At 29.3% G+C, this 27,507-nt stretch overlaps 4 protein-coding genes across 5 annotated transcripts; 1 reads left to right on the plus strand and 3 right to left on the minus strand.

Annotated features, from left to right (window-relative positions):
* Nucleotides 1-2,058: 2,058 nt before the first annotated feature.
* Nucleotides 2,059-7,882, minus strand: LOC126676522 (probable methyltransferase TCM_000336). Its single transcript, XM_050370738.2, has 4 exons — nt 7,772-7,882; nt 7,259-7,669; nt 5,459-5,731; nt 2,059-2,569 (listed from the first exon to the last, which is right to left on the minus strand). The coding sequence occupies exons 1-4, from the start codon at nt 7,844-7,846 to the stop codon at nt 2,234-2,236; spliced, it is 1,095 nt and encodes a 364-aa protein (XP_050226695.1). The 5' UTR covers nt 7,847-7,882; the 3' UTR covers nt 2,059-2,233.
* Nucleotides 7,883-11,439: 3,557 nt separating this feature from the next.
* Nucleotides 11,440-15,843, plus strand: LOC126677817 (toMV susceptible protein tm-1(GCR26)). 2 transcript variants are annotated; one of them, XM_050372612.2, is made up of 9 exons: nt 11,440-11,756; nt 11,824-12,480; nt 12,795-13,001; nt 13,368-13,583; nt 13,695-13,890; nt 14,181-14,428; nt 14,520-14,698; nt 14,795-15,048; nt 15,455-15,843. In XM_050372612.2, exons 1-9 carry the CDS (start codon nt 11,634-11,636, stop codon nt 15,604-15,606), a joined length of 2,232 nt encoding a protein of 743 aa, XP_050228569.1. In that variant the 5' UTR covers nt 11,440-11,633; the 3' UTR covers nt 15,607-15,843. The 2 variants fall into 2 exon arrangements, with proteins under 2 accessions (XP_050228569.1, XP_050228570.1); XM_050372613.2 differs by having other exon boundaries at nt 11,836-12,480.
* Nucleotides 15,844-15,873: 30 nt separating this feature from the next.
* Nucleotides 15,874-21,307, minus strand: LOC126678562 (abscisic acid 8'-hydroxylase 3-like). Its single transcript, XM_056105533.1, has 12 exons — nt 21,244-21,307; nt 21,031-21,161; nt 18,991-19,256; nt 18,922-18,940; nt 18,482-18,838; nt 18,095-18,244; nt 17,746-17,997; nt 17,570-17,656; nt 17,008-17,086; nt 16,554-16,660; nt 16,339-16,457; nt 15,874-16,234 (listed from the first exon to the last, which is right to left on the minus strand). Exons 1-12 carry the CDS (start codon nt 21,305-21,307, stop codon nt 16,126-16,128), a joined length of 1,740 nt encoding a protein of 579 aa, XP_055961508.1. The 3' UTR covers nt 15,874-16,125.
* A 396-nt stretch (nt 21,308-21,703) lies between these two features.
* LOC126679222 (AAA-ATPase At2g18193-like) lies at nt 21,704-24,003 on the minus strand. The gene is made up of 2 exons (XM_050374207.2): nt 22,816-24,003; nt 21,704-22,189 (listed from the first exon to the last, which is right to left on the minus strand). The coding sequence occupies exons 1-2, from the start codon at nt 23,857-23,859 to the stop codon at nt 21,782-21,784; spliced, it is 1,452 nt and encodes a 483-aa protein (XP_050230164.1). The 5' UTR covers nt 23,860-24,003; the 3' UTR covers nt 21,704-21,781.
* Between the last annotated feature and the right edge of the window lie 3,504 nt (nt 24,004-27,507).

Below are 27,507 nucleotides of genomic sequence, written 5' to 3' on the forward strand. Positions count from 1 at the left end.
ATAGTAGTATATATGCTTTTTGCTAAGCATGCGAGATTGATGTACAAAGTGGATATTAGAACCAATGATGAGAGAATTATATGATAATCATTCCTCAACATTGTTTCTACTTTACTTTCGTATCCCTATAATTCTTCACCAAAAAGCTACTTTTCTCTTTTATGTCTCCAAATAATAATGTCATTTACTACTCCTTTTCAGATAATTCATACCATACTTTAAATTTATTTTTGATGGAATACTAATACTTTAATTAATAACCTTTAAAATTCTGGCTTTTTGTTAAGACAGTAATGATTATTTCCACCTTCAACGAGAAAACTGGGATTGTTGAATTTGCTGTCTTTTTGTAATTTTAAAACAATATTTTATCCTCACCAAGGATATGGACATCCAAATCAGTATTTTAAGAACCTAAGCGGACCGACATTTGATAACAAATCAAGAAGTCAATATAATTCGATCCTTTTCTGAAAATTATATTTTTAATTCTACTTTTTTGAATTAAATAACTCATCTGAAACACTGATTTAAATTTGTTGTATAAAATTTACTAGTACTAATAACTAGTAGCTTTTTGCTGGTATCCACTAGTTGATTGAAAGTATATTTATTGTTTAATTTTTTTGTCGAAATTAAATAAATTGAACCGTAACCGGTGATAATTAATTTTTTTAAAACACTGATCCAAACACCTCTAAATTTGTTGTATAAGTCTATTAGATTTACTTTTCACTAGCTTCTTGTTGGTATCTATTACTCCTTCCATTATTTTACAAGTCCATCTAAAAATTAACACATTAATTAAAAAAAATATTTCTTACCATAAAAAAGTTGAATTTAGTAATGGTAAAATTCATCACAAATTTGTCACAACTTAATATTTGTGACGGGTTTGACCATCACAAAAAAGGAGTCACATTTTTTTCTTGTTATAGAAATGCAATTCATCACTAAATTTATGTATGGAAGGACTAAATTATTGACGAAAAAAAAGCGAAAAATTATATTATTTAAAATTTAAATAAAAAGGACTAAAATATAAATTATAATATATGTGAAATTTCAAAATAACTTGCTCAAAGAATTAAAGATGAACAACTATAAAAGTAAAAGTCATGGAGAAAGAGGAACTTTGATCGATATAATATAAAGAGTTAAAAGACAATTGTAATCCATAATATTAAACGGATATTAAACTCTGTAGGTCATTAGACTTTTCTCAAATTATAGAAAAATCATTAAACAAATTTTTATTATAAAATAGTCACTGAACTATACCTTTTGCTATAAAAGGTTTTACCCATATAAAACGTACCGTTTTTATGCAAAAACGCAACATTTTTACTTACATGACACCGCGAAATTACTAAGAAAGACATAGTTACATGACATTTTTGTAATAAAAGGTATAAACTAACAATTTTTTTTGTAATTCACAACAAGTTTAATGTTCTTTTTATAATAACAGAAATATTTTTGTAACAAAAGATTTAGTTCGGTGATTATTTTATAAGAAAAATTTATTAGTAACTTTTCTATAATTTAAGAAAAGTCTAGTAATCTATATTGTTAATATCCGATAACTTATAAGTCCAAATGAACACGGTAATTAAAATACAAAGGAGACTATTCTAGAGAAGGAGAAAAATAAAGTGTATTTTATGAAAGTTATCCACAACAAAGAAAATTCCTACTACTTCCAATGAACGACAACCAATTTTTGTTATATTTTGATAATTTAATTTTTAATTTTTTTATAATTAAAAAAGAGGAGTGTTTATGAAAAAAATTGCACATACGATCTTGACAGTTTTCTGTCACTATTTGAATTATAATTCGGTTGTACATTCAATTTTAAAACAACAGAATCAATTGGCTCAGTTTTGCATATGTGATCCAACCCATATTGGTTGAGCGACATATTGGCAATCTATCGGCCACAAGCAGAATTCACTCCGAATTAATTAATAACTTTCACTTTAAAAAAAAAATATTAAAATGTTAAAATATAACAAATTGAATATAATATTAATAACTATTGTGCAAAAATTATACAATTGGATAACCGTAAAATTTATTTTTTTAATAATTGAGGAGAGGAAGCGTTTATGGAAGAATTTGAACCCACGACTTAACAGTTTGATGCTTATACGTACTATTCGAATTATATACAGCTCATTGGTTAACAGTAAAATTTATTTAACCTGCAAATTTAAGAAGCATCATGCGTTCATAACTTTCTAAGAAGAATTGCAAAAGAAATGGGATTAATGTCTTGTTTAGTGACTTCCTGGTCCACCATCCTTGCATAAATATCAAACAAATTGTCTAAAATAGCTTCTCCAAAGTGGTGGCAGATCATTGGTTCTTGAATAGCCCTAACAGTCATTGCAACTTCTGATCCATAATTCCCATTAGTTTTATCATATTTTTTCTTAGTTTCATACAAATGAGATTCAACCAATTCAAAAGAACCATCCCTTCTAATTTCACTCTCTATTTCTTCTCTTGATGGTGCATAGAAATGCATATCATATGAATCAACTTTTTCCTGCTCAATTTCTCCCTATAAAAATAATATATCAAGACGCACATACATAAATAATATAAATAAAAAATGAGAAAGATATCAAACTAATAGTACGAATTAATTTATGAAAAAAGTCTAGTTAATTAAATTTGAATACTAAATCCAGAAATCATATCCATCAATAACCTAAATCCAGAAATAATATAAAATTATAATATCAGTATTAGTAATTTTAATTGTTGAGAAATTTATACTCATTTAAGTATAGGACCTACTTAGTAAAATCAAGTAAAAGAACTTTTAAGTGCGGGGAAATTCGAACTTACGATTTAAGGGTAAATGTGAGAAAATATTTTGTTTTTATTTCTTTAGCTATTGTGGAAAAGTTAAGGGACCTATGAGGGCAATGGGGTTATCTACCTCTATCTCTAGCGTTGTTTTTGAAATTATGATAATTAAGAACACACACATATATATACTAGTGTCGCTTTACGTGTTTCACACGTGGCTCATAGTGTAATTTGTCAAATAATAGTAACAATTATATTTATTATGAATGTGATAATTATATTTATTATGATTATGCTAATTATATTTATATTTAATTAATAATTATTTTAAATATAAAATATTGAATAATTAGAATAGTAATTTATTAAAAATATTTTATTTTAATTAAAGTTTTATATGTTTAAATAATAATTACATATTAAAAATAGTAAATTTTATAATATTATTTACCTTTATAGGAACATATTTTGTACTCCCTCCGTCCCGTTTAAGAAGGGACAAATGAGTTTTGCACAAATATTAATAAAATAAGACAATATTTTATTTTGTCATGTCTACCCATATTAATTAGTATGGTCTTTCCTAATAATAGAATAAATGTATTGTAAATTGAGTTGCATTTAATGCATATTGAAATAACTAAAGGGATAAAAGTGGAAGTTCAATATAAATTGGCACAGAAAACACGATATGACCTTCTTAGATGGGACAAATAAAAATGGGATATGTCCCTTCTTAAACGGGACGGAGGGAGTATTATTTATGGAGTTGATATCCGAGAGTATACTATTAAAATATTATAATTTTTATGATATATTTATTTTATATTAGAAACATCAATTTTGTTAATTTTCGATTTTATATCCTACCTAATAATATTACAGAATATTATGAATCTTCAAGAACATGGCTATACAACAATCCTAATTGGATTGGGAATGTCACAATGTGCATCATTCATCGCATACAATGAATAAGTTGCCCACCTTTATAGCTAAACATTTTAAGTTGCCCACCTTTATAGCTAAACATGATTATTACTGATTATTACAATTTTATTTTAATAGGACTCTAACTATATTATCTCTCATTAGAATTTTAATTAGAATACATCTATTGCAATAAATTAAATAGATAATTAATCAATGACCATAAAACTTTTATTTAATAATAAATTAGTAAGGATTATTTGGTAAATTTGTCTGTCCTGCCCATCCGTGCTTTTATATATAGTATATATATATATATATATATATATATATATATATATATATATATATATATATATATATATATATATATATATATATATATACTATATATGAACGGTATCTGAATTTTCTAAAATGAATTATTTTGATGCGCGAGCTTTTATTTATTCTAATAACGCACTGACTTCTTTTTCAAACAAGTATTTTTAATCATTTATTAATCATATATTAATATCATTTATCATTTTAATTACAGGGCAAGTGCGTTCATTTGCCTACATTATCATCATTTTTTGCTAAAGTACTTAGCCTTTAAATTTAAGTAAATAATGAGATTACCTTTCTCCTTTTTTGGCACTTCTTCAAATTTGAAATACTAATTTAAAAGAAATGAAAGTTTAGCACTCAAACCCCTCCAAAAAAAGTTTAGCACTAAAAACCCTGGAAAAAAAAAGTTTAGCACTAAAATAATAGGCTCATAAAAGTTCAAACACCATTAACATGATTTTTGCCTGAACAATTATTATCATAATAGATTATTTCAAGAGGATTAAATGATTTCATTCCTACCTACAAAATGACTCTAAAATCTTACTCCCTCCAGTCCATAATATTGTCGCATTTGATTTTTTTTTTTAGTACATAATATTTGTCATTTTAAAATAGGTTTAATTGCACCAAAAATCATCAATTTTCGCCGTGTTCTTGGTATTTAACATAATCTTTTTTTCTTGGCATATTTAACATTAACTTTCATTTTAGACATATTTATACAAGGGACCGTTTTTGATGTAAAACGACGCCGTTTTGGATATAAAACGGCTCAATTTTTAAAAAAAATACAACAATGGACAAATATGTCAAAAAATGAAATTCAATGTTAAAAATGCCAAAAATATATTATTTTATTTTAAATACTATACGCAAAAATTCATGATTTTTGGTGCAGTTGAGCCTTTTAAAATATCAAAAAGCATTAACTGTCCAAATTTACCCCAAACTAGTTTATCGAAAGCATACAATAACATAAATATTGTTAGTAGTCATAAAGATTAACAAGTTTCATGATAGGGATAATTTAAGAAAATTATCTACAAAATTAAGACATATTATTTACTTTTTTTATTTTTATGTTAAAGGCAAATGCGACAAATATCATGGACCGGAGGTAGTAAGTATGATACTCTTAGTGTATGAGATTAAAATTAACACTTTCCCATGTATTTTTTATAAATATAATTTTATGCATGGCATTTTAGGTATTAGATAACTAAAATATCTTATAAATGATTTTAGTTATATGAAATTAAAAATATTAAGTTGTAAATGATGATTTATTAAAATGCACCAGAAAGAATAATAATTTTGACCTAACCCACATAAGTGAACCAAAATATCTAGAATAAGAATGTATGTAACGAACCTGAGAAACCAACAGAGCAAGAGATCTGGAAAGAAGTTCCCAATAGAAAGAGTTGCCTCTATCAACATGGTCTGGACCTATTCTTCCAAGCAAGATCAAAACCATGCGCCCTCCGGTGGTTACTTCTTCGGATCGCAATCGAAGGAACATCGAGAAATCCTCTTTGAACTGCGTGTAATATGCTTGCGACACAAGTAACGGGCTCGATTCCGATATGTAAATATTGCCTTTATTTATTGACTTTCCTTCCTCATCATAAAGACCTGGAGGAGCCTGAAATATATGTGTACTTCTCAACTCTATCGGACATTAAGTGGCTCATTCAGTAAATTTTTATGATAGACAAAATTGATAAAATATAAAATTTAAGGTGGACAATACTATAGATTTTAAGACGGAAAAAATATAATCTTAAATTATATATTTATAGTTTTCAAATATTCAAAATAATAAGATGGACATTACAGACATTATCATATGGTTAAGCTGATTTATAACAACAAACAAAGTTTTGTCTCTTTTTGGTACATGAATTTAGAACCGTGCCTTTAAATCTTCCGATGTATTTTTATCGGAAATTTCGTTAGTTATGTTTGTATTTTTTTAACAAGTAACTCGCCATTTTTAGAGCGTGAATTACATGGTCTTATTGAAAGGACTTAAACACATATTCTTTCATAAGTTTAAAGATCAGAAAAATTCAAATGACGATAACAGTTTGACAGTATAAAATAAAATCAAAAACATCAGTTTGATTTGATTTGTAGAAAAATTGCAACTCATTTTTTGGTTCAACCCGAACTAAAAACCGAATCAAATTGGAAAAAAATCAACTGATCTAACTGGTTTTGTTATATTATCAAGACTGATTTTTTTTTCTCAATATGAATGTATGAATACATAATTAATAAATCAAAAGTAGAAACTGACGGATTGTCAGAAAGCATAAATTTTTAGTTGACATATCCTGGAAGAAAAGATATAAAGCTAGAAAACACCCTAAATTTTTGTGGACAATATATAAATTGTAATAATATTACACAAAATGAGATGTAAAACATACTAATTAAATTTATCTAATGTTAAAGTAAAAATTTATACACAATATAAAATACTACATTTGTGACATTCTATAAATTGAAAGTATACTAAATTTTTGCCTACAATATACCCATTTTTTATGAATATATATCGATTGTTTATTAAAAGATACTAAAACTATGATAACAATAATAATAAAAACTTTATACTAAAGTTATATTAACAATAAACCCAAATATACTAAAATGATTTCAGCCATGTATTAAATTAAAGCTATAATCAAAAATACCTATTCCTTCTTTTTTTTATTTATATCTCAATTTATAAATGTTAATTTTGAACTAATTTCGATAAATACATTATTTTTGTAGCCAATCAATCGGAAAATTTCAGAAAAATCAAACCTTTTCGATTTTATGATCAAACTTACTTTTTGAATTTGTTAAACATATTTTTATTGGAAAAAAAGGAAAGCTTAGGTCGTAAATGAAAAAAATGAAAATATTTGTTTTTTTTCAAAAAAATTAAATAAATGGCTACAATACATACTAATCGGAATTCAGTCAAAATTGAAGCTTTTAAAAGGTTGGGATACAGATACAAAAAAATTAAAATAGATTCTGTGATTATGCCTAAATTAAAACGTATATTTCATTTTTTTATATTTTTGCAAATGAAAAAGTAATTGTATAAAAATAAAATAAATGATTAAAAGGAAAAAAGAAACTAAATAGAATATGCATAAGAGAAAATATGTACCTTGGAGAGCCAGTGAAGGCTATAAGATGAATAAACAAAGTGCAGAGAATTGTTGGGAAAAAGCCTTCCATAAAAAGAACCAGCACAGCCTGCTACATATATGGAGGGACACTCGCCATTTCTTTCTTTCTTCTTGAGCTCGCCGTAGAAATCTGGGAGTGACTTAAACACCGAATTGAAGTCATTTCCGGGAAGATCATTCAGGTAAACCCTAAACTCAGGTACAGTACAGTTCTTTATTTTACAGCTTATTGCTTCAACGGCTTCAGCAATGTGTTTTATGTTGGACAGTGCATTTGGTCCAGAAGAACAACCTAAATCAGCTATCCCCATACTGATTGGTGATAATTCAAGATAAAGTTGTTGCACTGCTTGTATGATTATGTTGTTTGCCATATCAGACACATTCTTCTACTTAAAATAAAAAAGAAACAGAATGAAATTAAAGTTTGATCGTCATAATGAAATAACTAGCTAGAAAGTTGGAAGACGCCCGGAATCAATGGTCATTACCTGAAAGGAGGAATTTCTGGCATAGCTATTGTCTCCATTGCCACCACTCATATGAAACACTTTCTCAACATCCATAATGCTTTTGAGTCATGAGAGTAATTTTATCTTCTTTTAGTTTTATATATATATATCTCAATTATCATCTACTTCTTTACTTTTTGGTTGTGCGCCTTTTTTTTAATTATTAAAACGCATGCGTCATCATAGTGTTATTAGGTCAAGATAGATTAAACTGTAAATGCCATGTTTTACTCACATAATTAATTCATGAGAGCTGTGTTGTGAGCCAGTGTTTCAGTAATGTGTCAAGCTTGGTGATGAAGGACATAAGTTATTAAGTTTGAGTTGAGCTGTTTAATTAAATCACCTTCAAATTTGTTGGTGGTTGGTGATGACATGAACGGCGTGCTAGAGCTGTAGCCTAACTCGCTAAAATTGAAAACTAATTTAACTAATATATTTACTTTCCTAGATTAATGCATGCTTTCCTATAAGTTTTTTTTAACAAAAAAAAAAGCGTTGCATAAATAAAGTTTTTCAATCCAAATTAATTTTCCACTTTCCATGTTTTTAAAAAATAGTGGTCTATTTTTAATTAATATTTTTATTTATTTATTATTGTCAATATTCAAGAAAAGTGAATTAGTTATATTATTTAATAAGTTATAGTATAAAAATAAAGAGATCTATAAATATTTAATATATTAATTTTATTTTTTTAAATTGTATAAAAAGTATAAAGTGGACATTTTGTTACAAAAAGGACGGACCCCGGTATATACCCTAAGTTAGAGTGGGCAGAAAAACCAATTAAACAAACCAAAATCAAAACCAAAAAGACTGATTAATTGGTCTAAAAAATTAGGTTTAAATTTTGATTTTTATGGTTAATGTTTTATGTTGAGAATTTGGAGTTTTAAAAGCGACGTTGACCAAATAACCGGATTTGTAAATAATATAGCTTTTATAAATTATAATTCTAAATAAATATTTAGCATCATTAGGGGATGGGGAGTTGACCAAATAACCGGATTTGTAAATGTTTACACCGGCCCAAAGAATTGCTGGATAAAGAGTTTCATATGTGCTTATAAGAGATTCAAACCCAAAGGAAAGCTTTTTTGTTATTATTTTTTCTACTTATTAGGAATTTGTAACTCATTAGGAGTGATTTTCTTTTTAGAGTCTTAGTCCTAGTTAAATTAGAAGTCTTAATTATGAGGAGTTATAAATAGCTCAGAGCTTTATTATTTTTGTATCGACAAATCAATCAATCAAAAACCAAGCCCAGTGCTTTTTATCTCGCAATCTCCGGATTGTTTTAACTTAGGAGTAGTTTTCGGTATTAATCTCGCCTGAGTTCGCAGCTCCCAGATTATTACTTTTAAATCACGTGGTTAAGTGTTTTTAACCAAACAAGACCTGTGAATATCTGCATAGGTTCGTTAAAGTATCAAACCTCAAACCGATCCCGATTATAAATTCAAAGATTCGAGTCCGGAATACTTCCTAGCGAACAGTAAATAATATAGCTTTTATAAATTATAATTCTAAATAAATATATAGCATCATTAGGGGATGGGGAGTTGATCGGTTTAGCTATTCATGAGAGTATTCCGTCTAGTTTAGTGCCTTGGATTTTGCATGATATACATAGCATATCATATGATAGAAGCGTTTGTGCTCGTTTTTTCTTAGGTTTTTTTGCCTCTTCCCTTGTATAAAAAAATCCGAGTCTGAGTATTTGCATTAGCAGAATGTTATAAATTTAACAAAATCCCATAATTTTAATATTTTTGTTAAATATATCACGATTTTTAAATCTTGTCATTTTAATTCATTATTTTTAAGTCTTCACCAAATATACCATGACTCATTTGGTTTACATGGCACGAGGTCATATACGCCACATAAGATGAATTTTATACTTATAGACCAATAATATTGTACCACATTAGCTCAAGATAGGTTATAGATATATTTGGTAAACCAAAAAGATTATAGCTCGAGCTTGCAATATTTAAAGAGCGTACAGTCGACCCTCTGATAATTAATACACATGGTGGATCAAAAATTTATTAATTATTAGAATTATTAATTTATTGAACTTATATAAAAAAAATTATAAAAGATATTTTAAAGCATCTACATTAATAGACCTAATATTAATATTATATTATAAAAAAAACTAACTAAATACACTTTACAATCACTCAATTTAAAAGAAATAATTTTATATTCAATTTAAAAAATATTAATTGATATTAAACTAAAAATAATTATTAAGAAGTTGTATTCATAAAGTAAAATAATTTTTAATATTTTTTATACTAGAGATACTTTACTTAATTTGTTTATCTAATAACTTCTTTTAAAATTTCTCAAAAGAATAAGAAAGTCATAATTTGATGAAACTTTAACTTTCACTTTATGAATTAAGGTTAGTATTGCTTCAAATAAATCATCAATTGTTATATATTTCTTTAAAAAAATCTCTCTAATAATTAATATTCATGTAGAATATATTTTAAATTTTATTAATTATTAGATAATAGAATTATTAATTATCCGACGTGGAACGGAGTTGGTTCTCTCAATTTTCTATTAATTATTAGAATTATTAATTTATAGAATATTAACTATTAGAGGGTCGACTGTATATATTTAACTGAACACTGTAGTTGTGGATAGATAATTTGGTTTTGCTATAAATTTTAATTGTATTTTAGTAATCTTATCTTAGATCCTAAAAATCCTTATAATTTTACTAAAACAATATAAAATTTAGGCTTACTCACCAAAAACCCCCCTCACCTTTTAGCCCATTTTCAAATGTACCATGACGTTATAATTTTGTCAGCTACGTCCAAATTCGCACTTTTGGTTCTCAATTCCACCCTCAAATAATAAATTGATCTCTTCTCCATTTGGAAAAAATTTAAAATAAGTCATTAATTTTGAACTTTTTGTGTGGAAAAGAGTTCAAACGAGTACTTTATAAGAGTTTTTTTTTGAATTTTTTCCGAGTGAAAAAGAGTCCAATTTGATTTTAAAGGTGTAATTGAAAACCAAAAATGCGAATTAGGGTGCAGCTGACAAAATTGCAACGTAGTGCAACTGAAAAGGGCTTGAGATTAAGCGTAAAATTCATATAATATCATAACAATATATATCATTTCAATTAAGAGGCATCCCAAAGTAGAGCGGGAGTTGCTTACTAGAATTTATTATTATAAAAAAGGCTAATCGTAAATTAAATTTGTTGTAATTTTATATAAAACTTTTAAATTTTGTAATAATATTCTAATATCATCTTTTCATAGCAATTTTAGCCAATGTTTTTTCAATTTTTCACTTTAACACAATATTTATTATTTTTGTTTGATTTTTCCAGTCAATTTTATCTTCAATCATAAAAAACAATTAGACAAATTATAATTAGATTTTAACATTATTTTTAATTTTTATTATTAGAAATAAAATTTTAAATTTTTCAAAAATTAATTTTACTACTTATATTGCTAATTTATAAATTCAACTAAAAATGAAGCGAACTGTTTTTTTGGGGGCTAAAATTACTATAAATATTAAAATTAGACTATTAATTAAAAATTAAAAAATTTGGATACCGATTTAGGTTTATTTTTTCTATTACACCTAAAAGAAAAATTGCACTTATTGCAGGCAAGCAATGTCTCCCTCAGTGTTGGTATTACACTATCACTGTAAAGTGTCATTTCCTGTCTACTTTCCAAACAGCGAACCAAATGGATTTGTAATTTTTGTATTACAGTAAATAAGATCTACGATTGTACTTGTGCCCAATTACATTTCTGATTCAACACATCAGAGAATCATAAAAATGGCACTTCCAGACAAAATTCACCGAGTTTTCTGTATCGGAACCGCCGATACAAAGTTCGACGAACTCGGTTACCTCTTCGATTCCGTCCGGTCCAGTCTAACTTCCTTTTCATCAACTAAGGTAACTAAATTGTTTTTTAAATTTCATATAATTTCACAATTCGGTTCGATTTACACATAATTTAAAGCATGATCATCAGGTCGAGGTGGTAGTTGTTGATGTTTCAGTCGGGCAGAAGGAAATTAAAAGTATTAGGGATTTCACATTTGTCTCAAGAACTGAAGTTCTGAGTTCACTTAATGAATCTCAAAATTTGTTGCTTCCAAATGATAGAGGAGAAGCTGTTACCATTATGAGTAAAGCACTCGAAACTTTTTTAATTAAAGCTCAGCAAGATTATAATATTGGTGGTGTAATTGGACTAGGAGGTAGTGGAGGCACATCTTTATTATCATCTGCATTTAGATTGCTTCCACTTGGTATTCCCAAGATTATAGTGTCCACTGTAGCCAGTGGACAGACTCAGCCCTATGTGGGTACCTCTGATTTAGTGTTGTTTCCTTCTATAGTGGATATTTGTGGGATTAATAGTGTGAGTAGAGTTGTTTTATCTAATGCTGCTAGTGCTTTTGCTGGAATGGTTATTGGAAGAATTGGGATGGTTGGAGGTGGTGGTGGTTCGGATCGTTTAACTGTTGCTATGACTATGTTTGGTGTTACTACTCCGTGTGTTAATGCTGTTAAGGAAAGGTTAGAAAAACGAGGTTTTGAGACGTTGGTTTTTCATGCTACTGGAGTTGGAGGCAGAGCAATGGAGTCTCTTGTTAAGGAGGGGTTCATACAGGTAGAATTTTGTTCGCAATTTTTTTCGTTATGAAATTTGAATTATGTAAAATATTGCAATGTTGCATAAATGCTCGGTCTGCATGATCATATTCATAATACTGTTGTTTGTTTATGTAAGTCATACTAGTCTAGTCTTCATTATAAAATTAGCATCTGTTGTTGTTGCGTATAGGTTAGCTTAACATAGATTTGCCTCCAATATTATGGGAACTTTAATTAGGGTCATTTGACCTTTTATTATGAATCGCTACTTGATGCAGGCTTAATCTCTGTATCATGTTCTATTATAACAATTTCCGCTGGTTAAATTAGGGGGTGTTGGACATCACCACAACAGAGGTTGCAGATTATGTGGTTGGAGGTGTCATGGCTTGTGATGAGTCCCGCTTTGATGCCATCTTAGAGAAGAAGGTTCCTTTGGTCTTGAGTATAGGAGCCTTGGATGTGGTGAACTTTGGAGGAAAAGATACAATCCCTCCTAATTTTCAGCAAAGGAAGATTCACATCCATAATGAGCAGGTGATGATTTTATATTATCATGCAATTTTACCTTCATGCTATTGTCAATTTATCAATCTATATAGCACGTAAAAATAAACCCTGAAGTGGAAAATGTCGAAACTTAACAGCAAAACCACATTTTTAGAAGAATAGGCTATAAATATAGAGTTTGAGGTTCGAAAAAGTGTTTCTAGAAACGGAAACAAAACATAAGATTGAGAAGTTTCCATGAAATATTGCTGTTAATTTAGCGGTAGAGAACCTGAAGGGATATCATTTCTTGTAACGGGATTTCATGTCATTTTTTTAATCTGTTCATAGAACACTACTCAACTTTCTCTTGCTACAGTTTGATTTATTTTCATTATTATTTGTCATTTTCAGGTTTCACTTATGCGAACCACCATGGAAGAGAATAAACATTTTGCTCGCTTTATAGCAGATAAACTTAACAGATCCTCATCAAAGATCCGTGTTTGTCTGCCACAGAAGGGTCTCTCAGCTTTGGATGCACCTGGCAAACCATTCTATGATTCTGAGGCCACTGGTGTTCTCATAAATGAACTACAGAGGTTAATACAGACAAATGAGGACAGGCAGGTACTGTTGTTTATGGTCAGCTATATTTTGAGTTTCATTCTTCTCTCCATGCTTCAGTTTCACTTGGAATTGTAGACTGCTTCATACATTGAAATTGACATGTTTTGATAGGTAAAGGAATACCCTTTTCATGTCAATGACCCAGAGTTTGCAGATGCACTGGTTGAGTCATTTTTAGAGATTAGTATGCAGAGCCCTATTCCTGTTTCTGAAACCACTCGAGATATTCAAAATGTTCCTGATGTAAAATCTTCAAGCAGTGGGACTATCTGTTACAGCCCAAGCAACTACCCAGAGGCAAGACCAGGTTATAACTGACTTGTATACATAATGGTTATGTAATTTTGTATGAATGTCATGGGAAAAAATTTCTGATCTAGATAAAGCACCAATTTCTTAATGGAAAGTATCAATCATAATATTTATGCTTATTTAACTCAAGAACTGCTGGAAGTATTATTGTATCTATCAGATGATTTTATGCAAATAAATGAGAAATTGACAAAGAAATTACGAGTTTTTTGAACACCAAAAAACCAACAATGCAATTATAATATAAAAAAGAGCTACTACTGAATTTATAAATTGTCGTAACAGAAACTTTGCAGAAGACTCGGGCAATATTGTTGCAATTGAAAGATCAAGTAGAAAGAGGATTGCCCATAATAGGGGCTGGTGCAGGCACCGGAATATCTGCCAAGTTTGAGGAAGCTGGTGGTGCTGATTTAATAGTAGTATACAACTCAGGGCGCTTTCGCATGGCTGGAAGGGGTTCTTTAGCGGGCTTATTGCCGTTTGCTGATGCAAATGCTATAGTAATTGACATGGCCAATGAAGTCTTGCCAGTAAGTTTTATGCTGCTGAAGCTTCCTAATAAATAATTTCCATTGAAGTATTGCAGAATTTGATACTAATAGATAAGCAATAAAAACACAGGTTGTGAAGCGGGTACCAGTTCTTGCGGGAGTATGTGCAACTGATCCTTTTCGCCGAATGGATTATTTCCTGAAGCAGTTGGAGTCAATTGGGTACTGTGGTGTGCAAAATTTTCCAACTGTTGGGCTCTTTGATGGTAACTTTAGACAGAATCTTGAAGAGACAGGAATGGGATATGAGTATGTCTTCAAAACTATATTTTCTAATTAGATTCTTCTATAATTTTGTCATTCAACTCTTGCGACTTCATTTTTAATTTTTTTTGTCCCTGCTAGCTTGGAGGTTCAAATGATTCATAAAGCACACACAATGGGTCTCTTGACAACCCCCTATGGTTTTAATGAAAAAGAGGCGAGTGAAATGGCGAAAGCTGGTGCTGATATTATTGTAGCTCATATGGGCCTTACAACATCTGGGACTATTGGTGCAAAGACAGCTGTCTCACTGGAAGAGAGTGTAGTTCGTGTGCAAGCCATTGCAGATGCTGCACGCAATGTCAACCCCGATATTATTGTGCTTTGCCATGGAGGTATATTTACTAGCTCTCGGGCTCTTCTAATGAACTTCTGGTGGTTGTTTATTATTAAGGTCGCATGATATTTTATCTACATAGCACAGAAACGACGAAATCTTATTTATTATAAAGTAGGTTATTAATATAAAGTTTCGGAGTTTTAGACGCTTTTCAAAAATGAAATGCCAAAACATAGAAATCGATAAGTTTACGTGCAACATTTTGTTTCATTGGCTGAGATTAATGAATTCAGATGTCATTGTTTTGTTGATTTACTAGTTTCTTTTCCAATATTTAGTAGCAAGTAAGAAATTATTCTGTAGAATCCATCCACCATGTTATCCATGGGCAGAGTTGGTGAAATTACTACACATCAATAAAATGGCAGCTGCTTTATGTTTGTTATCTGCCGCATTTTCAGGTCCTATATCGGGTCCTAAGGAGGCAGAATTCATACTAAAGAGAACCAAAGGGGTTCATGGATTTTATGGTGCATCAAGTATGGAGAGGCTACCAGTTGAGCAGGCTTTAATAAGCACAATGCAGCAGTATAAATCAATCTCTATCAACTGAGCCTTAGTATCGTATGGATTCAAAATGTACGTGTATCCCGTCCTTACATTTTTATTTTCGTTTTCGTTTTTTGAATTCTTCTTTGCTCATTTTTGAAAGCCAACACATGTTAACAAGAATCTCCGGATGTAAACGTCTGTGAAAGAAAATCTCTGCATCCACCCACAAGGTTTGCAGAAGCTGATTGAAAACTTATAATGAATAATAATGCTAAACTAAACCACAAGCTAGACTTCAGTTGAGCATATCATCAAATAATACATTCCTTGAACAGTGAACACAAATCTAAAAACCATTATTTATTTTGAAAGATCATTTTATTAATTGTATAAGAAACATGCGTTGCTTATTGGAATAATTATACAACGCAACAGTTATACCACACCATTCGTGCAACAAACCAATGAGACGTTTGCAATATTAGGATATTTAATGATAAAAAGATAAATAATAATTGAATATTTCAATATCGCAAATTAGATGACGTGGCATAACGAATGTGTGGAATAAACAATTTGCTTATTGTGTTGAATCATTTAAGGGTTTCAAGGTAATGGGACAACCACTTCTTAGTCGAGGAATATGCGTCTTCTTTTCTAGACTGAGATCTAGATCATGAATTTTCCACCTGTTTAAGAATGACAAAAGTTAAATAAATTAGTGAAGTCAAAATAATACAAATAAATAATTAGCAATTCAATACTTCAATTAGAAATTTAATTAATTACTCACGTGTGACCACTAGTTAGCCTATGTAGAAATACCAACATTGTCACTTTTGCCATATTCATTCCTAGGCATGTCCTGGGTCCTGAACCAAAAGGTATAAAAGCATATGGTTTTTGCATTTCCTGATAACATAAAATTTACAAAACACATTATTATTGTTATCTTTGAAAGTTAGGCATAACACTATAATTAAATTAAATCTTGAAGAAGGTGATTACATCAAATCTTGATGGATTAAATTGCAAAGGATCCTTGTACAGGGCTGGGTCATAATGTATATGTGTTGCATCAATATTTACATGCCATCCTTTCTTTATCTCAAATCCTGAAAACATCACTTAAATTGTAATAGCTATTGTTAGGGTGCGCATTCGATTCGAATAGAACCGAATCAAATCAAAATTTTACTCTTTCCCTTTCTTTTTTCTTCAAAATAAAGATAAACTAAATTCCTAAAGATGAAATTTTGAATCATCACTTAGTTTGATTTGGTTCAATTATTTTGGCTCCGTGTTTATACTAAAACTTAATTGAATATGCCCGAAATCAAAATGAACTGAAAAATTAATTTTTTTTATTGTCAAATTGAACCAAATTGAATTTATCGACATGGTTCGATCATTCAATTTGATCATCACATTGTCTCTATGTAATAATTTAGAAAGAACTTGCCGTCAATTGTGCAATCATTTAGTGCAACTCGAGGAAACCATAACAAGACATTTGACATTCGCAATGTCTCTTTGACAACCTGGACAATGCAAAATTAAAATAATTATGACACAAGAAAACAAAAAGTTAGTAAAACTAAACTTTAAGGACCTAATTAGGGTGTGTAAAATTTGAGAGGCTGATGTTCTGTATATTATTTTATATACGTAGCTTAATTTGAAGCACCCAGTCATTTAAAATCTTTCTAATGCCCAAATAAAGTGTGTTAACTATTGAGGATTAAAAATATTTTTTTTTTTGATATGAATCTCTCCCACAAACTCTTGGACCTTGAAAATTTATTTATATAAGAGGATGATTAATGCAGTTTAAATAAAAAAAAATACCTTTTTTCAAATAGTAGTCATATTTTTTCATGGTAAACTTTAGGTTGATTTAAAATCTAATGCAAAAATTGAGCACCATTTATAATAAATGTGGATTTTTCAAATATTAAATTTAATAATTTGTGATAATTTAAATTTTATAAATCTTAATAAGCATCTAAAACGCTAATTCTAACCTTTAATCCATAAGACATTTTGTTAAGATCTTCAAGGGTGAGAGAGTCTCCATCCTGCTTATTTTTGGCAATGAACAATTGTTCTTCCTGCAAATTTATGACAATGAAAATAGTATTCGAATGAGGAGTTATTTCATAAGATTCAGAATGTAAAAATAAATAAAATAAAATCTAACTCGAAGTTTATTTAGGGAATCTTGATTTAAATGCAAGAACATGACACTCCACATCATAGCTGCAGCTGTGGTAGTCTGGCCAGCAATGATCAAAGTTAAAAGGTTATCAATGATCTCCGAGTCATTGAGCTTCTCGGACGATGGGTATGAATCTCTCTCTATCATTGTCTGTAGAAAATCGTCATGCTTCTCCATTCCACTCCGTCTCTTCCCAATCATCCCTTTCAAGGTTTCCGTCAACCTTTTACGAGCCTGTTTCATATAGACATAAGTAACATAATAAAAATTTGTTGGCATCTGAAATCGCAACCTTAAAAACGACAAAGAGAATGGGAAGAAAAGTAAAAACCTTAATGCCTTTATAGTATGTGGTACCAGGAATCATGAATGGAATAGATAGCATGGCATCTGAAACTGCAATGCAATCCTTTTCTATATCCCCAAGCAACCACTCATCTCTCACACTCATTAGCATATTACACATTGCATCAAATGTCATCTACAACATCCACAAATTTACCAATAAATTATCAGTTTCACAATACATATTAAAACACTCAGCTTTACTTGATCTTTATCCTATATCTCAATTTAGTACCAAACTTCATTTTTTATTAAAATCATACAATGATTTCTTTTATTATTATGGACGTAATATTTTGTCATTTTCCGAAGATTCTTAATATATATTGTCACGTTGGTTGATGTAACCCGAATATATTCATTATTTTGTTACCTTCATGGTGAAGTCAAGCACAGTAAAGCTGTGGCCAGTTTGTTCTAATTTGTTGAGTGTTGGCGTAAGCATCTGATCGAAAGTTCGAACGAAGTTGGAAAGTGAAGGCATGGAGAAAGGTTGAGAAAGAAGACGGCGGATTCTTTGATGGGTATGATGTGGTACGCATAACAAGCTGTTCTCACCAACAGCGTCGGCCATTGATTTCACATATCCTTTGTTGAATTCTACAAAATCATTACTCAATACTTGTCTTGCTCCTTTTGTGCTCGGAATAAACACATGAATCTTCCCAAATATTCTCGTCTTGAAGTACTTCCCGTGCCTACACGTTTTTGCTAAAATTCTCACTCTCTTCTTTCAACAGTTATTTAACATGATTCAACTTATTTATAATATGAAATATAATCTATATTAATTCCATCAGCTAATTCAGTTACACATGAATAACGTATACCCCTGCATACATACATGGAAGTAATCGTAGAGAAATGGAAAATACGACTGACCATAATCTCCGGAGCCTGACGAACTCATAACAACCCTTAGAACTATTAGTTGCCGACAGAAAAGAGAAAGTTTCACCGACGACAGGGAAACCAACGCGTCCCATAACACCTCCGGACTTTTTATCACTTCTCCAAGCTTTCCAGATAGCATAATTTATTGCTATTAACAACGTCAAACCAATTACGATAGTGTCATAGTTTTTCCAGAAAACCAAAAGATCAAGCTCTTCCATAATATCATATATGCTTCGATTTTGTTCAGCAAGCTTAAATAAACAAATTTATATCCACAGGATGTGAACAATCAGCTTCGATGGGACGTTAAAAACTAGAGAATATAATTGTTATTTCAGCTATAATGGGACGAAAGACAAGAACATATACTTATACCGACATTTATCTTACAATTGTATCATCTAGCTATGTAAATCTGTTACTACTCATTTGTCTCTAAAGGATGTCGACTCAAAATTTCGGCTGAATCCCTTAAACATATTAACCTTTTTTTTCCTATTTATGGTGCAACTTTTAAATTTTGTCAATTTTTTATAAGTATTTTCAATTGTGACAAACTAGACATATTCAAATAATATTTTTATATTTTGACTGTTTTATTTATGACTAAATTTTTTAATTTCATCAATTATATTATAATTTTTATGACTATCTTCTGATTGAAAAATATTAGCGAAAGCAGTGCGTGGTCTGAATCTCGCTTGTTTGTTCAAAATTATGGCAACCTAGTGACCGATTCTAAAGCAGGTGGCAGTCACCATCTAGTCGTACTAGGACTACCGTTTATGCAGACTGTCATACGTCACTTTTTATCTTGGATGCAATATATGAGAAATTTCATAAAAATAGAAATCTGAACCCGTCCATAAAATAACAACTTTTTTTGGGCTCGGGATTGAGACAAAAAGTACCTACATCCATGAACATGTATTTCTGAAACATTTATTCGTTTCATGTTCATCCCTTTGAAGAATTAGATATTTTATTAGTCAGTAGCTATTGAACTAAAGATCATACACTGACATTGATTGACTTTTCTAGTTTAATCTCGATTGAATTCAAGTCTAACTTTTTTAAGATATGAGAGCACTACTAATTGTATATTTACTTTAGGAAAATTAGCCTCTATACCTGATTTTTTTAAATTTTTACAAAAATATCCCTTTTACTTCTAATCTACCAATAAGTTACTAATTAACTACCAAAAAAGAGTATTTTTTGATAAAATTAAAAAAATCGGTAGTTTTAAATAGAAATCTTTACTTTAATTACTTAATTTCTTTAATTCATATGCTCTCTATTAAAAAGTGGAGATAAATTTGTATTTATAAGGGTGTGTGCTATCATTAAGGGTGAATCTCTTTTTATTTATCATTTAATTAACTTTTTAATTATTATTTTAATTGCTTTAAATGTTGAAATAATGGTTTAAGTACCAATTCTATCCTAAAAAATATATAGAAGGCTAATAGACTATGTAAAAGTTTAAAATAGTTAAAGATGAATATTAGATAGAAAACCATAAGCAATCTGTAACACATCAAAATTCTACATGTTGAAATAATGCCTAGAATTTTAATTGTATAAGATTCTATTGTGGAATATTTGGATAAAATATAACTTTATTATTATTGGTTAATTAATAAGTATAATTCAATTACTATCAATAACCTTTTTAGGTTATTTTTATAGAGACATAAGCACTTTGTGAGTTTTTTAAGGCATATTTACTAGAAATGTTACCTATTTGGGGATATTATATCATTGTTGTACTTTTTTGATAATTAGTGGATAATTTGATTCTTTTCATCCGCGGATGTACGATTTAATGTCAAACCACGTAAATCTCTTGTGTTATTATTATTTGTTAATCAAATCCATAATTAAAGACCTACCGAATAGTTTTGATTACGCCACACATCAATCCGGTCATAAACCGCTCATAATAATTAATACTATAATTTCAAAAATTGATATTAATATTGTTTTTTTTTATATAAATAACTGGTATGAATGTGAGAACACCACAAGTATAGCCAATTGCATACTTAGGGAAGCTCTTCCGGCCCCAACACTCTTTTTGTTGTTTTTGAATGAATTAGAGTTGTGGAAAGCTAAGCCATCCATCCACTGAATATCAATTGTTGCTAAATGATCTACCAGGAAATGACTTTAAAGCAAAAAGAAAAAACAGTGGAGTTTCTTTTTAGGGCACCCTTTTTCCTACCAATTCATTACATTTTGTCCATTCTTCTAACTGCCCCCAATGGCAATCTAAGCTTAGTGCAAACTCTCTCTCCATCTCACTTTTTCCCCCTAATTTCCTATTGTTAATTTTTAAATGAATATAGCATAAAAGTACTTCTTTTTATTATTGAATGATAGGACTTTACTATTTTGTCCTTATACATTGAAATACACAAATTATCTTGTAAAATGATAAAAATTCCTCATACATGATGACTTTTTAATAGGTCTAATTACTTAAAAATTTCATCTTTAATTTCTTTTGCATTAATATCCTATTGCACTCTTATTTGGGTTTTTATGTCTCAACTCCAGTTTGATGTTATGCTTTGCAATGCATGAGCGAGGTTACAACTTTTCAAATGCCTAAAGAGCTGAAATAATTACGAGACACACGTGTGAAACACATAAATGATACTAACTAAATAAAAATTAAATGATGCTAACTAAATAAAAATTAAATGATAATTAAAATCCTATAAATTAATCATAACATAGTAAGCTGTTCATACTAAACAGAGCTTTTCTTCTATTCTTCTACAATGCTTTTCTTGGTTTTCTTTTCTTCTTCAGCTTTTTCTTTCTCCAACTTCCTTTGTTTAAGGAAATTAACAACTTCTGCAAGAGCCACATCAGCATCTTCACTCTTCAATAACTCCTCAGCCAAAGATGCAGGGGTCACCTCCGTACTCATTATCAACTCATCAATTTCTTTAAATAATGGGTGCTCTTTCACTTCAAGGTAATTATAGGCCAAAATCCTGAATCCTTGAGGAGTACAATAGGACATGTGAATGTGCATATCCATCCGCCCCGGACGAAGCAATGCAGGGTCTAGAACTTCTTTGTGATTTGTCGTAAATACGATTATCCTCTCCTCCGCGCAACTCGACCACAATCCATCAATGCAGTTTAGTAAGGCCGAAAGCGAAAATTGCTGCTCATACCAAATTAATCATTAAAACATAACATAACAGAGCAAAACATATTCATAAAAAAAAAAAAAAAAACAGAGCAAAACATAGCATAGTAGATAGTAGGGTAATTGTGAGAGAAAAAAAAACATTATGTATCAATGCTAGTTATGATTTTTTTTATAAACAAATTTCTTCAATTTTTTTGAAATGTTTTTATTAAAAAAAATTGATCATAAGCTTTTTTATTTAAAAAAAATGGTTACAATTGAAATAAACTTATAGTTACCGAAATTAGGACAAAATTGACGTATTTTAAAAATTATGATATTTTTTTTTTGAGTGATTAATGCTAATATATAATTCAGCATAAAGATGCTACTTTTTTTTAGTGACGAGGACTCATTCCACCGAGTAGAAGTCTAAAACTCCAAAATGTTGACCGTTCATAAGTCCACATACCTGATAAATCCGATTATAATGGCCACTAGTTTAACCCCAACCACTCTATTGCTTTAAGAAATGGTGTAGCCGGAGTTGAATCCGTGATCATAGCGCCAAGATGGCTAAAACTTAGACTACTAGATCAAATCCGTAGTTTATTTTATTTGTAAAAAAAATCTTGAATGATTAGAATAAACTTAATTACCTTGGTGACCCGAAGTTCATCATCAGAATCATCATCATCAGATGATGATGATTTTCTTTTAGATTTTGCTCTACTATGCGCCTCAGAATTGCAATCAATATCTTCAATAACAGTTATAGACTTTCTATCAATATCAAGCATGGCTCTTCTCAGATCACTATCAGAAATTATATTAGCAAGCTCCAAATCATACACATCAAACTTCAAATAATTCGCCATCGCGGCAATCAAGCTCGATTTTCCAGTCCCCGGAGGTCCATAAAGAAGATAACCGCGCTTCCACGCCTTTCCGATTCTCTTATAATATTCCTTCCTCGACAAGAATCTGTTCAAGTCATCGATGATCGACTGCTTCCGCTCGTAATCCATGGCCAGCGCGTCAAACGTCGACGGATGTTGAAAATCTATGCTATTCCAGCCGCCGCGAGACCTCGTGAACAGCTTCAAAAGCTTTTCGCCTTGAGTCATGAGTTTCGAAGTATGAATAATGTGGGTTAAATACTCATTGAAAATCTTATCTCTGTACTCATCTTCAAAAGTAATCTCGAAGTAACCCTTATTATAAATCCGGTTACTGTTTTTACTGTTCTTTCCGCCGTTACCGGAGCCGTCGTTGCTCCCCTCTTCCTTGGCAAATTGCCAGGTAATCTCAATACCGTCGAACACATCGACGACCGTTTCGCCTTCGACTAAAGCGGCGGTTACATTCTCTTGGCCTCTGAACTTACCGACTCGGATGATTTTATTCTTGCTGTCGATCTTGGACGATAAGTAGAATCTTGCGGCGTCGATGAGCTTGTTGCGGTCGAGACCGTCCCAAGAATCGTCGATGATGAAGGTGTCGAGAGATGCGGATTTTTTACGGGAGAATAAGATGGTGAGCTTTGAAATGAGGAAAGATTCAATTTTACGGGGAACTAATTCATGGTATGCGTTTCGTAAGAGCATCATAGAAGTGGAAAAAGATGCGTATAAAGAGAGTAAAGAGGATGTTGAAGGGATCATCCCTGAGCCTGTGTTTCCTAAGAAAGAATAGCTCTGCATTATGGTGATGGTGGTAATGGAGTTTGGAAATTTTTCTGTTTGGTTCAGAGGAAAAAATTTGGATTGAAATTTAAAGAGAGAGTAGCTCTGCTTTAGCTTTGGGGTCTTTGTGTTCTGACATGTTTTGTAAGTATGACAATTACCCGGAAGCTAAGTGGAAATATGCAAGTGAGTGACTAGAGGAACACTTGTGTCAACCTAATTGGTCATTTAGAATTATAATAATTATCCATTAAATACAGTTATTATTTGTTATATTTGATAAATAAAAAATATTTAATTTTAATTAAAATGTCATTATTTAATATCATATTTATTATGGTTAACTATAACATAATAACATCACGTGACATGTATTTAATGAGTGGTTTATAATTCTATGTAGCGAATTACTTCTACACAAGTATTTCTCGAGTGACTTATTACGCTATCTACTACATTTCTTAGAATTTGTAGGTTATATTTCAGGTGTTAGAACATTTCTAATGGTGCTTTTTTTTTATAATAAAAAGTATTTTAAATTTAAAAATTAATTTTTTAATTTTACTTCAATAGAGTTTTTTATATTAATTAAATTTTTATTTTTTATATTAAATTAGTAAATTTATATATATTAAAAAAATATTTAATTTAATTTAATTTAAAATTTAAATATAATTGATAAAATATGAAATATAGAGTGAAATTGGCTCTCGACATGTAAAGTCTTTTATGTAAATATACATAATAGCTAGTACATTGGACTTGCATTTTATTATTACACTCTTTAATTTATTTATTTTTTATTTTAATGAGTTCATTAAGGATGCTCTTACTAGTTAGACACCAAATATTAGTGAGGCCCTATGTGTAGAAGTGTGCAATCCGTTTGAACCGAACTGAATCGATTTTTGCTTTTTTCTTTTTATGAAAAACGAACCGAACTAAAATTTTAGGAAAATATTTTATTTTCAAATCGAACAGTACTGAACTAGACGGTTCCGTCGTCCTTTTTTGTTCGGTTAATATGAAAAATTGTCTGAAATTTTTTATGCTCAAAACCAAATCAAACCGACTAACCAAATTTTTTTACAATCTTAATCTGAACTGAACCAAATTTATGGATTGATTCGGTTTTTTAATTTCAATTCCGCTTTGCACACCCTACTCGCGTGTGTTCCTTGAGAAAATTGATCACTTAAGTTGTGGGTTGGAAGTTTGAGCTAGAAACTTCGCTCCATGTGAGAGCAATGTTTTTAAAATTAGACCGGCCGGTCAGATCGGGTTAACTAAAAACTGAAAATTTGTCCGGTCTAATTTTATATTAAAGTCAAGATTTCTAAAATTCAGTCAAAATTTAAGTTGAACCGGAAAAACCCCGATTTTTACCAAAATTGGATAGACCTGGTTTTTGGAAATATAGGTTAAAAAGTTGTCTTTTTTGTCATTTTTGGTCAAAAAGTATTTGTGGTCCCCTTACACGTGTCCTTTCACCTATGTTTCTTCACCCATGTGCTTATTTTCTCTCTCATACACCATACATTTTTTCTATTTTATACACAATAAATCCATTTTTTTCTCTTTAACACAATAAAATTTGATATTTTTTTAAATACATTATTATATTTTTTTATTTATTAAATTTAATTATTTAATTTAATAATTATTATTTGTAAAAAAAATTAAAAAAAATATTTGTCCTTCATTCTCATACAATGTAACCCTAAATATTGATCAATATAATTATACCCACATTTAATTATTAATTTTATTTAAATATACATTCTATATTTCATTTATAAATGTTGATTTTAATTTAATAATTATCATTATTAAAGTATAAAAATCATTATTTTCTCTCGTACATAGTAATTGTTCGATGTACTCTTAAATATTGATCATTCGTAATTGTATTTTACATAATAAAAGTTAACAAATAGTGTCATTTAAATAATTTATCATACTTTAATTTAAATAATTCACATTTATTGAAATTGAAAAATTTGATCAAATCCGATTGAACCTTGAACCCCCGACGAAGCCGATTAGATCTCCGGTCTAAGTTTGAAAACATTGTATGAGAAGGCTCCTGCCTCTATAGTTTTGAATCCAACCTTTGCAAATTGTGCATTGAACCAAAAAATGGAATGAAAAATTTATAAAATTTTATTTCTTTTTGGGTATTAAATTATTTGTTGCAAAATAATTTATTATGAAAAATAATTTTATTCTCAATATATAAAAATTTAGAAAATTAGAATGAATTATATTTCAATAAAAATTCACATACAATAATTTTATTTAAACATAATAATATATACATATATATTTATATATCATTCAGGGAGTTATATGATTTATCTTTTAAAATATTTAGATAATATTCAAACAATTAATCATATATATTCTTATTCAATCATCTTATCTTGTATTATATCGTAAATATTGATATTAGACCTCTTCTGCATTTTTGACATTATAATTACTTCTTATATAGGTCAATGAATTTAAAAAGATGTACTTAAAATACCTTACATATTAATTTTATATCTTTACTTTATTTTATTTCATACTTATATATTTTTAATACAATGATTAAACAATAGTAAATACTTTGGAATTTGTTTTTTGAAAAAAGTTCAATTGTTTTGGTTAAATAGTAAAATGTTTATAACTCAAGCTTATGTGTATTATTTATTAATTATAAAACACCTATAATATATCTCTGTTATTTTAATAGCTATCAATTATATCTTTAGCCCTAATTATTAGGCAATATTTCTATATTTGAAAATTACAAATAATTTATTATTATTATTATTATTATTATTATTAATAATAATTATTGTAAATTATATTAATATTTGAATTAGCTTAATGTACATATCAATTTGATATTAAAATTGTGAATATAATGTATTGAATAAAATAATAGAATGGAATTTTATAATATTTTTAATGTTTTGGATATAATATCTTTCTAAAATAGTTGTGTTTGTTTGAAAAATAAATTATTTGGGGAATTTTTTTTTATTCTCAATACATAGAAAGTTAATAAAAAAAACAATATTCCAATAAAAAAATTTAAAATTATCTAATATAAAAATAAAAAAATACATTAGCCAAGTAATTATGTAATTTATTTTTTAAATTCGTTAGATGAGGTGCAAACAATTATGTGCATGTCTTAATTTAAACCTCTCATATTTGATATTTTTAATATAATTTAAAAGGTAATCGTTTCTTCATAATTTTAAATATGTGAAATTTTAATGCAAATTAATTCAATAAACATGTAACACTAAAATATTATCAAAGAACAGATATCGGACTACGATAAAGTTACATGACCGACATCCATTATTTTTATAATGAAGTGAAACTACACTTCTATTTGTCGTTTTGTCAACAAAAGGAGAAAACTACATGACCTAATTAGACTTTATATCAAAAAATATGCATAAAGAAAAGGATATATTGAAAGATGCATGCATCTACATACTTTTTATGAAAATGATTTTTCTGATAAGCTTCTTCCAAATCTACGATAGTGTATACCCTCAAAAAAATTCAACAATTATGTCGGGTACAAAATTGGAAAAAAACAGGGTACAATTATATGAAAAGTAAAAACAGTAAAACAATAGCCAATGGGGCTAGTCCAAGTGG

This window comes from Mercurialis annua, linkage group LG4, assembly GCF_937616625.2.
Source record: "Mercurialis annua linkage group LG4, ddMerAnnu1.2, whole genome shotgun sequence".
In the NCBI taxonomy this organism is placed as follows: domain Eukaryota; kingdom Viridiplantae; phylum Streptophyta; class Magnoliopsida; order Malpighiales; family Euphorbiaceae; genus Mercurialis; species Mercurialis annua.

Bases quoted from the DNA above. Each gene is read 5' to 3' on its own strand.
- LOC126677817 (XM_050372612.2), top strand. From the start codon at position 11,634: ATGGCACTTCCAGACAAAATTCACCGAGTTTTCTGTATCGGAACCGCC. The intron at 11,757-11,823 runs GTAACTAAATTG...CATAATTTAAAG, and splicing joins CTTCCTTTTCATCAACTAAG to CATGATCATCAGGTCGAGGT. The intron at 13,584-13,694 runs GTACTGTTGTTT...ATGTTTTGATAG, and splicing joins AGACAAATGAGGACAGGCAG to GTAAAGGAATACCCTTTTCA.
- LOC126678562 (XM_056105533.1), bottom strand. From the start codon at position 21,307: ATGGAGAGAGAGTTTGCACTAAGCTTAGATTGCCATTGGGGGCAGTTA. The intron at 19,257-21,030 runs GTGTTCTCACAT...TGTTTATTTAAG, and splicing joins TGCAATTGGCTATACTTGTG to CTTGCTGAACAAAATCGAAG. The intron at 18,245-18,481 runs GTAACAAAATAA...TGGATGTTGTAG, and splicing joins TGCTTGACTTCACCATGAAG to ATGACATTTGATGCAATGTG.
- LOC126676522 (XM_050370738.2), bottom strand. From the start codon at position 7,846: ATGGATGTTGAGAAAGTGTTTCATATGAGTGGTGGCAATGGAGACAAT. The intron at 7,670-7,771 runs GTAATGACCATT...TATTTTAAGTAG, and splicing joins CCAGAAATTCCTCCTTTCAG to AAGAATGTGTCTGATATGGC. The intron at 5,732-7,258 runs GTACATATTTTC...CATATATTTCAG, and splicing joins GCCTTCACTGGCTCTCCAAG to GCTCCTCCAGGTCTTTATGA.
- LOC126679222 (XM_050374207.2), bottom strand. From the start codon at position 23,859: ATGCAGAGCTATTCTTTCTTAGGAAACACAGGCTCAGGGATGATCCCT. The intron at 22,190-22,815 runs GTAATTAAGTTT...TGGTATGAGCAG, and splicing joins ATGAACTTCGGGTCACCAAG to CAATTTTCGCTTTCGGCCTT.